General features: G+C 58.2%; 1 protein-coding gene across 2 annotated transcripts in view; it reads right to left on the bottom strand.

Moving 5' to 3' along the window:
* Positions 1 to 2,234: 2,234 nt before the first annotated feature.
* WSCD2 (WSC domain containing 2) overlaps positions 2,235 to 10,760 on the bottom strand; it is a 95,257-nt gene continuing 86,731 nt past the window's right edge. For both annotated transcript variants that reach the window (XM_045846256.1, XM_045846265.1), the window contains exon 9: positions 2,235 to 4,277. In XM_045846256.1, the coding sequence (XP_045702212.1) occupies positions 3,925 to 4,277 (353 nt within the window). In that variant the 3' untranslated portion in view covers positions 2,235 to 3,924. The remainder of the gene's footprint in view (positions 4,278 to 10,760) is intronic.

Genomic DNA, 10,760 nt, shown 5'->3' with positions numbered 1-10,760 from the left:
AGGCTGGCTCACCGCCTTTTCTCCCCCACCCCCACTCTCCGTCTGTCAAAGGGCCTCCTCCCAGGAGCTGCACAGGCAGAACCTCGGTGGCCTCTTTGCCTCGTCACCTCCTCCTGCCCACATCCAGTCTGTCATCAAGTCCTGTGGATTCTTCCCTCAGCTGTCTCCATGCTGTCTGACTCTCCCTGACCCGCCAGCTTCTCCGGATTTTGTGTCCACAATGCCAGGTATGGAGCTGGTCTCTGACCACTGTCCCCTGTGAAGGGATCACTACACAGTGTCATGACTGACTTCCCCGTCTGCAGGCATGCCCGCCCCACCCGCCCAGGACATACTGTAATAGCTAAGGGTTGGGGCAGTGAAGCACGTGCCTGCAGATTCTGTTGCTAAGGAAACCACTTCCTTGGTTACTGGCCTGGGTAGCATTTGTTTCTCTGTGTCTGCATCCCACTGAGTTGCTCCCACTCTCCAGGAAGAGGAGGAGGAGGAGGAGGAGGAGGAGGAGGATTGGGGAGAGGACAATAGGAGTGGTGAGGAAGGAAAGAAGAGGGGGAGCCAGAAACAGGCAGAGAGACAGAGAGCTCAGACATCAAGAGAGAGAGAGATGCTGGTGCAAACCGAAGCGGAAATCAAGAAAGAAATAATGACAGAATGAGGGAGAGAGAGCGAAGGACAAGAAGAAGGTTTATGAGTAGCTGGAGGAAAGAACCGAGACCACAGAAAGGGAAGTCGAGAGACGGAGGCAGTGTCAAGGAACAGGGAGAAAGGGGGCGGGTGGGGAGAGGACAGACCAGTGCAGGAGCGCTGGGGCCTCTGGGAGGAGACGGGCCCCCAAAGGACCTGCCAGCCCCCACCTGCCTCCCCATCCTCCCCACCTCCCACGTTGCCCACTGGAAACACATCAGCAGCAGCCTCCAGGGTTACTGGAGGGAGAAATCAGGGGGAAATCCCAGCTGTTAGCAGATGCTGGGCCTTGCCTGCCCGCCTTGCATGCTACAGCCTCGGCAGGAGGGCGCCCAGGCGTCCCAGGCTCGTCCCTGCACTGGAAGGCAAAGCTTTCCTTTCTCCTCAGGTGCAAGGGTGCTTCACAGCACCCTTGTGAGTGTGTGGGCTGGGTGTTTGGGAGGTGGTCCTGGCCGGGGTCCCAGCCCCAGTTCTGTGGTGGGCCTCTGTGGGACTTGGGCCAGCGTCCTGCTGAGTAATGGGGCTGATTTCCCCCTGGGGTCGGTCAGGAGCCACCCAGGTCCTCCTCCTCCTTTGCGCCATCTCCCCCCGAGCTTCCCGACCACTGTCCAGTATCTGCTCAGTGCTCGGTGAGCATAAACTCTGCGGGGATGTACGCTCCGTCTCGGCAACCTTACACTCCTCTTTCTGGGGTCTTTAGCAGCCCAGGACTGGGGAAGAGACCTCCCCCCGCCCCCAGGCCTCCTGAGCGCTCTGCTGGGTAAGGAGAAGCCCCTCCCTCCCCTTACCCTCATCCCCTGCCTGTCCCAGCTGTTCCGAGCCCCTCTCCTCCTTACCAATCGCTTGGCAGGACATGCACTCATGTCCCTCCCTTGGGCAGGGACAGTCCCTGAGTACCAGCACCCTTCCACAGAAAGCCCCTCCATCTTGTGCGGAGAGAGGACACAGGGTCCTCCTTCAGGGGTATTTGGGGGTTTGAGACTCACTCCACCCACCAGGGAACGGGGGGCTTTCTCTGTCCCTTTGTACTCTTGGTGGTTTCCAAACAGGGACGCTTACACCTCACTGTAGTAATCCCTCCCCACTGGCACCCGCTCCTCACACACACACTCACACACACACACACACACGCACATGCCAAGGACAAAAGGCACGTGCAGAAGACAAGACATCCCTCCACAGGACGCAGGCCCCTTCTCACGCCGGGAGCTCACGCTCACCAGCCGTCTCCTCCTCTGCACGTGTGAGATTCCACACGCGGAAACCTACACAGTCACATCAGAGACAGGACGGTGCCACACCAGCATGGGGGACACAGACTCAGGACACAGACTCGGGACACGGGGGGCAGGTGGCCTCAGAGACTGTTTCACACCCAGAGGCACGCCGTTCCTCACGGGCAGCCCCCGCGGCACCCGGGCGCAAACACGGTTGCGCATCGCAGGACGTTCTGTCCCTCACACACGCGGATGAACCCGAAAACCACCCCATTTGTGAACGCGCCCAACACAGCACTCCACCACGGGAGAGAATTACCAACAAAACTCACTTTTAATGATGGCGTTGACCTGAGGAATCTTCAGACAGGGGCTTGGGGCCTGAGTCGGCCGCTGGCAAAGAACCGGCCCGGGTCTCGGCCCAAGAGGCTCCCAGAGAGAGCTGGCCTCGGAGGGGCGGGGGCCTAGGCCCTCTCCTCTTCGCGAAAGGAGACTAGAAACTAGCCTAGGGCCGGGGGAACATGGTACAAAATACATTCAGAGCCCCCTGGCTGGGCCCTGGGGGAGCCCACCTCCCACAGATGAGGGGGTCCGGGAGACCACGGCGGGTCCCACTCCCCGGCCCCTCCTCTTGCATGGCCAGGTTCCCAGGGGCGAAACGTATGAGTCATCGTCCTCTTAAAAAAATAGATCTCTTCACACTCGCCTTCTCCATAGTGTCTTGGCTGTTTGGGAAGGAGCCTTTGCTTGCAACCCAAGGCTTCAGAGGGGCTGCCTGGGGGCGGGGGTGGCTCCAGACCGAAGAGTAAAGAGCGGAGGCCTATGGCTTTGCATCTACACGGTGGGGGCGGAGCAGGCGTGCAGGCGGCCAGTGCGCAGCCTCGGGTCTCCGGCGGCGGCGGCGGGGGGAAGCGGAGGGATTCTGCACCGATGCTGTCTGCCGCCGAGGACCGGGGACCCAGGCCCTCGGGAATCCTTTGGTTCGCCGTCTCAGCCTCGGGGGAGCAGCGTTTGTGTGGCAACGGAGGGCCACCCCATCCGTCTCACTGTCCCTTAAAGGACTCCCAAGAGAAGCTGCCACTTCTGAACTGGGACCACAGGAGGGTGATGGTCTGTGAAGGCAGCGCGGGGTCTCCTTTGGGTTTGGATCCGCCTGACCGGGAGCACCCTGGCTCTGCCCTCTCACCTGGCCAGCGAAGGGCCCACCGGTGGGGGCAGAAGGCAGTGAAGGATCGATGTGTCGGCCCCCACCCTGTGAAACGATGCGTTCCTAGGGCCCTCGTTCCTACTCGGATTCTGCAGGCGGCGCGCGGCCATCCTAGTGGAGTCGCTGTTGGTGCCTGATGCACCCACGGCCACCGCCCGGGCCCCGTGGGGGAGGAAAAGGGCAGAATTCTGACCTTAGAGGTGAACAGGCAACTGATCTTTTCTCCGGAGCAGTGTGACCTAGGGGCGGGCAGTAGGCCCCCATGATGGTGACCTTTAACCTGCTGTGAGCACCAGGGCCCCCCTCCCCACCCGATGTCAGAAACCTAAGGCTACAGAGGAACTTCCCTGCAATCCGTGGCCTGCACACACGAGCAGCCTGGGGAACCTGGGTGCCCCTTGGGTGGGGAGACGGGGAGGCTCCGGAAGCCCAGCCCCGAAGGGCAGAGCAGCCGGGGTTACCTCCCTCCTCCTGCCCCTTCGGCTCCTGCGTCTCAGCACCTGGGAGAGGCGCCCACGTCTCCGGGACCCCCACGAGCCCTCCCTCCCACAGCGGAACCCAGAGTGGGGGGGCAGGGAGAGACGGAAGAGGGTCTGCGTGGCTGGAACGCCCCCACCGGTGGCCTCCTGCTTCTGTAAAGGGGACTGTGAGCAGGTGAGGGTCGTGCCTGGAACCTCCTCCCTGGAGGCTCCTTGGTCATGCAGGAAACTCATCGAAGGCCAACAGCAGCCAAGGGGATGTCCCCGTGCCAAAGAGAGGACAGAGGGGCAGGGGTCCCCGGGGGCTCGGTCGGGACCCCCTTCCCCAGCCGACCCATCATCTGGGGTAGTAGTCATCGGGAACGCCCGTGAGGTTCCTGCCTTTCAGGGCCGCGTCTACCATCTTGATGTAGGCGGAGATGGCCTTCTGCATGTCCGCCGTGTAGGGGTCGTACTCCAGCTTCCGGAGCCCCGAGCGCTTGAAGTTGCCGTCCTTCTGGCTCTCCACGCAGAGCAGCCGGTCCTCCCGGACGGCCACACCCAGCAGGCCCACCATCCGGCCCAGCTGGACGAACAGGTCCTGCTTCAGGTCCTCGAAGTGCACCACCAGCACCTTCTTGCCGAACTTGAGCCAGTCCAGCGTGTGAGTGGCCCACCACGGCGCGTAGTTCCTCACGAACTCCGGCCACTCTGCGGAGAGAGGAGGGCGGGCTGAGTCTGAGGGGGGCGGGGCGTACAGGATGCAGGCCAGGTGGCGCTGGCCGAGGTCACCAGGATTCACGGCAATAATAACACCACGGACTCCTTTCCTCTGCATGCGCCACTGATCCCCCCCCCCCTCCCCCGCAGTGCTGCTTCTGCTTCTGCCTGGGACAGTCTCAGTCCTCCCTTCCCTTCGGGGACAACATTTGTTGGGTGCCTGCGACACACCAGGCACAGATGCACATATAATGTCAGCTACTGTCCCTTTATATTTTAGCATATATTTATGTTAATATATAAAAGTATATGATTATAGTTACTAATTCACTTATTCTGCACAACTCTAGGAGGCAGGTATCACCATTTTTTTCCTCATTGAACAGAAGAGGAAACTGAGGCACAGAGAGGGTAAGGAGCTTGCTCAAGGACACATAGCTAATAACTGGCAGAGCCTGGACTTGAACCCACACATTCTGGTTTCAAAGTCTAGGTTTTTGACTACCAGAGTGTCCTGGGCAGTAATAGTTGTTCTGGGTAGTAACCGTTACCCTGTGTGGTAAGAGTATTCGCTCACAGGATAATAATAGGGCTGTTGTACGAAGTAAGTGGAAACACATGTGAAGTTGTCAGCATGGGGCCCTGTACCCAGTAAACGCTGTTACTGTCACTGTCACTGTCACCATTATAGTCACTGTCACTGTTACTGTTATTGTCACTATTACTATCACTGTCACTATTACTGTCACAATTACTGTTACTATTACTGTTATGATTACTATCCTGTCACTGTTACGATTGCTGTTCCTGTTACTATTACTGTCACTGTCACTGTTGTTGTTCTGGTCTCAGGCGTGATGTTCTCTTTTCTGACTCCCCAGGCTCAGGCAGGTGTCCTGCTGGGCCTCACGGCCCCTCACACCGTCCATGTACATGTACCCTCTGTCTCCCCGGCGCTGTGGCCCGTCAGATTATTGTTATCTTTTCTCCTGTCTGTCCCACCTTCCTTTCTTCACTTTGCATTACAGAATTGTGTGCCATTTGTTTTGGCTATTCGCCTGTTACCTTGCTGTGGTAAATGACAGGACGGAGTGCCACCAACGTGGGAGGGTATGTTCGGGGCTGGCTGCCTTGAAAGTCAGGCCCCAACACAGTGCAGGGAATTCCTCGGGGAGCCCTGGAGAGGACCTCGCAGAGCCAGCCCGCCAGCCCCCAGGGCTCCCGAGGGGAGCCGGGGAGGAGGCTGGGGACAGGGGGAGGGACTCCAGCCTGAGCTCCAGCTCTGAGCCCGGCTGCAGAGTCACTGCACGGGCTGTCCGACACCCTGAAGCCAGACCTGCTGCGCTGCCCCGGGGCAGGGCCCTGGGCGCCCTCCCGAAGGCCGTGTTACTGCACCAGTGTCGGTGCGTCTCCCAGGCCAGTCTGGGGAGCCCAGCTGGTTCTTAAGAGCTAAATCTTCCTCCCTGGCTGGGTGATGGATACCCATGATCTCACTTAATGCTAACGACCACCCTGAAAAGAAAGGACCACTATTCACTTATCACCACGGAGGAAACTGAGGCTCAGGGAGGCGAGGGGACTGGCCCAAGGCCTCACAGCCGGGAAGCACCGTCCAGGCCAGGCTTACCGGGTTCCAGGTTCCAGTCTACCCCAGGTGCCAGCAGCCTCGCCTGCACTGTCTCCCACTGCCTCCCACCCCACAGGGGCTCCATAAATAGTTGTTGAATGAAATTGAAATCCCCAGCCACCACGTGGCCAAGTGATAAAGGATTCCTTCTTCTGTGCAGAAGACATCGGAATCGGTGGTGGGGCTCCTGCTCCCCCAGAGACCCCCCGCTGGAACAGCAGGACTGCTGGGGAAATATTTATGCTGGGGATAAGGGCATTTTTGATCCTTAAGATAGATTATTTACAATGTATCTGGCTAATTGGGCCCATACTGTTATAATGTGTTAAGACCAGATGTATCTGGGTGATTAGAAAAAATTTAGCGTGTGTATAGTCTGTTTCACTTTTTTTTAAAAGGATTTCCCCATTCCTGAGTCATCTCCCAGCATCTCTGGTGACTCAGGGCAACTGCTGTTTCTGTGGCAGAAGCCCTGATGGGTGGAGGTGACCTCCAATGGATGGAGGTGATGCTCTGTTACCTGGAGACACACAGATCTGAACTTCCAGGCTTGGCCACCTCTGGTCACCTCAAGTGGTTGCTGGAAGGGGGCTGCAGGGTGGTCCCCAAAGAAAGGGAAGGGGCCATTCTGCAGGGTGGTCAGGGTCCCCTGCTGGTACCCCTAGCCTTGGACGCAGGTGGGATGGAGATGACAGGGCATCCCTGCTGATTGCAAAGCTCCCTGGGATGGGAGCGTGCATTTCCTAAGCACCAAGTATGTGTCCCGGCCGTGTGGGCGATTTGCATGCGTTATCCCCCACAGGGCCCACAAGAAGCCTCGAGGGCAGGAATGACCGGCCCCATTTGACACACAGGGGCAGGGGCAGGAGGCTGCTCACCCAAGGCCCCTGAAGGGATTGAGACCCAGCCACTCCTTTCAAAACAGAAACAAAAACAGAATCTAAAGCAAAGACAAAGTTCAAACACGTGAGCAATCTCAAACTAAATCCTCTGAAAGGAAGGACAGGGACACCAGCCTTAGGATTGTATCTCACACCCAATGGCCCCACAGATAATCCTGTCGAGGTCCAGATGGCAGAGACAGGAGTTTCCAGTGCGCATAAGACGGCAACGACCAGACCCAGGCCCCAGAAAATAAGAAAGCGAGCAAAGAACAGCTGTAATCAAAGGTTCGTTTCAAACAGACAGGAGAAGCCTGCTGGATCCCTCCGGAATGCAAAAACACTTCACGAGTGAGTGTTGTTTCCATGGCAATATATTTGTTTGCGTGGATCCGAGAGGAATCTGATTTTTCCCCGACAGGACCCGAAAAGCCAGTTTCCAGTTGCGGAAAACAGGACACAGAGATCAAGGGGAGGGGGTTGGAAAGTTCTCTGTGTGCAGATCAGCCCCATGCATTCTGCTAAGGACCTGGAATGGGCCCACGGATGGTCTGGGGTGTGTCATCCTGGTTTTACAGCTGAAAGTCAGCGAATCTCCTGGAGCTGCTGGGATGACTGAAGGTCGGAGCCTGTATCTTTTGAAGGCGGTTCCTAAGATTCTTACACAAACATGCTGTTTATCTACAAGCGACATATCGGTCAGAGTCCGCACTTACAGAAACAGTGTCAAAAGAATGGTGGGTGGGTGACAAGGCCCCACTGCTACATATCCAAGGCAGGATTCGAACCCACAACTACGCTGGACTGAGCCTGGCTCCTGTTCCCCTGGCAAAGCCTGGGAGGGCTCCTGATCTGGTCCGCTCAGACATTCTCCTCTCCAGACACTAAGACACATGGTCTGTTCACAGACGACTTGGGAGTTGGACGACCTGCGTTCAAAACCCAGCTCCTCTCCACATTAGTGGTGTGATGTTAGGGACATGGGTCGATCTCCTCGAGCCTCAGTTTACCCATCTGCAAAATGGTGACCGTGCTAGACCTGCATCCCAGCTGCTGTGCAGATGAAATGGGAGGAGATTCGCCAAGGTCCCGGCAGGGGGCGTGGGATACGGGAGAGGCCTGAGAAGTGTGGCTCCTGTCACAATTCTTCTTAGGCTGTGCGCGCCCCACCCCGCCCCTGCCCCCAGCATCTCCGAGGCGCCATCACTTTGCTCAGGGCTCCCCCCACCCCCGCCACACCACGTGGGACACCCAGGCTGTTCCAGCAGCGCCCCCTCCCCCCCCACCGCCGCCGCACGGCACAGATCCCTTGCCTGAAGCTCCTCAATCGCTTTGTTGGGAAGAAGAATAAAACTTAAAAACAAAAGCCCTTGATTAGCTCAGCATTTCCGATATGTGATCGCTGCCGTCAAAGTGGGTAACGGAGGCACAATGAGCCGCGGGCCACGGGCACAGGGCTGGTTCCCCCAGACGGGAGCGCTCGTGGGCCTGGGCCGGCCACCGCACTCCCTCTTCTCGTCGCCGGCAGGAACTGGGGTCTGATTAATAGCTTAACTGTTCTTAATTCCCCACGGAATCATTAAACACAGCCTCTGTTTCATTAAACAGATCCAGGACAATTCACCTTGTGTAATCATATCACATAAAACTTTGCTTTGGACCCACTCCAGGGACATTGTAAAATCAGCGTTACGGAACCAAGTATATGTGTGTGTGTGTGTGTGTGTGCGCACGCGCGTGTGCACGTGCGTGTGTCGGGGGGTGGGCATTAGAGGAGCCTCCACCCAGCTATCGCTGAGAGGGGTGCACGGGCAGGGTGGGGTAGACATGCTCCACAGCTGGGTGACCTCTGCTCTGAGGGGCGTGACCTCATATTCTAGGCTGAGGACGTCTGAAAGCCGAGATTCTCAAATGTTCAAGTGCACATGAAGATTGTTCAAATGCAGATGCTGACCCAGTGAGCCCGGGAAGGGTGGGGGAGGTTTGCTTTTCTAAAAATCTCCCGGGGGAATCGATGCGGTGGTTGGTCCCTAGGCTGCCCCTGGAGCAGCACGGATCTGTAGCAGCGTTTCTGCAAGTGGAGGGCGTGTCAGAAACAGCTGGGGGATTGCTGCCACGCGGAAGGACGGATGGACAGATGGACAGATGGACAGATGGCTAGGCTCTCCCCAGGGTTTCCGATTATTCTGCAGGTCTGTGGGGGGGGGGGCTTAGATTTGTGTTTCCAACCAGTTCCCAAGTGAAACGGACGTGGCTGGTGTCGAGGCCCGCAAGGAGGGGTCTCAAACGCAGGTGCCAGAGGTTAACGCAAATGAGCAGGAAGGGCTGGGTGGGGACGGGAGGCTCGGGTTCTTCGGGGAAGGTGCTCAGCTAGAGCTCTTGAAGACCTGGGCCAGGCTGGGGAGGGGACACTGGGAGAAGCTTCCCTACCCAGTTCCAGATTCATGTGGGGCCCCCCAGACCCCCACCGTGAGATGTGTGTGCGGGAAACCCCACTCTCCCCCACCGAAGCCTCTTGGCTCAGCCGGTCCTGACTCTCCCTTCTCTCTGTGTTTAAAGCTCCCAGCTGTCCTGAATAAGAGAAGAGAGGCCCCCGGGCATTAACGTGGTCTGAACCTGAACCTGAACCTGAGACAAGGGGCTGTGCCAGCAGAGGAGAACCTCCGGAGGCACCGGAAGGTCAGCAACGCTGCCGGGTAAGAGAGAGCCCGGTGGCTAACGCCTGGGCTAGAACCCAGCTGGGTCCACAGCTGGGGCCCCCACCACAGGACCCACTCCCTTCCGGGGCTGCAGTTCTCACCGCGAAATGGAATTTAACAACGATCACAGCCGCCTTTCTTACCTCCTCCGAAACTGGATGGATTAAATGAGGTAACGAAGGCTAGGTGTCTGCTCCCCCTGAGCTCCCCAAGCGAGTTCCTCCATTTTCACTCGGGGCACCGGATGCCTGGGGCATAGAGCACTGGGTTCTAGTCCTGCCACCGTGTGCCTGAGTGACTGTGGCAGGTCCCTGCCGTTCTGGGCCTCGGTTTCCCCAGAAAGAAAGAGAGGGCCAATCAGCCGCTCTCAGTGCGGCCTGTGCCCTGGAAGCCTCTGGGAGCTTTAAACGTGCTGACGCCCAGGCTCCGCTCCAGGAACGGCCCGGGGTGTGGCCTGAGCGCCGGGGTCTTCCCACACTCCTCTGGGGATCCTGATGGGCAGCCGGGGCTGAGGCAGGCCCACGGCATTCAGTGACCTCTCGGGTCCTTTCCAGCCCGGCAAGCGGAGGGTCTGTTCCCGGGAGGGGCTCCTCAGCCTGGCCCTGACCGGGCCTCACTTTCAGTTGTTCTACAAATAAATAATTCAGAGGCCTCGTTCCTCCCGGGAACAAGAGAACAAATGTCGCCACCTGTCCAAGGGCTTGCCCCCTCCCTGAGAGGGGAAGCGAGGCAGAGGGAGGCACAGATGGGTGAACAGGAGCCCGGTGCACAGTTGCTGAGGCAGGCCCGAGGGTTTTCAATCAAGGACATCAACGTGGTCGAGGCTGTGATTGGTGGACCGCTGAGTTACCGATCCCGCCTGCGCTCCGGGCCTCTCTGGGCGGGGACCAGAGCTTCGGAGCAGCTGGGAGCCAGGGGGAGGGTGGGGGAGGAGTGGGAAGCACTACCCCCCACTCCCCCACCTGGCTTGGGGCTGGAGCAGCCTGGCTCCCAGGTGGAGTGGGGAGGAGCTCGTGTTAACAGACACTCTAAACTGGGTGATTCTTGTTCACCCAGTTTAACGGGTCCACCTAACCCGTTGCCATAGGATAGCACCGTGGTTAAGAGCGTGCACTCTGGCTGAAGGCTGGCTGGGATCAAACCCCAGCTCTCCCAACTTCCTGAGAAAGCTGCTTCACCCCCCCAACTCTGATCTTAGCTCGTCCCATTTATAAAACGAGTTCATTGTGGGGTGTTAAAGTGCTCGCCGATGTGATTCCTTTACTGT

The sequence above is a fragment of the Phyllostomus hastatus genome, unplaced genomic scaffold (assembly GCF_019186645.2).
Source record: "Phyllostomus hastatus isolate PE091 unplaced genomic scaffold, TTU_PhHast_1.1 phas_contig_1162, whole genome shotgun sequence".
In the NCBI taxonomy this organism is placed as follows: Eukaryota; Metazoa; Chordata; class Mammalia; order Chiroptera; family Phyllostomidae; genus Phyllostomus; species Phyllostomus hastatus.
The sequence above is the reverse complement of the archived record's forward strand: the minus strand, read 5'-3'. Positions and strand labels throughout refer to the sequence as shown.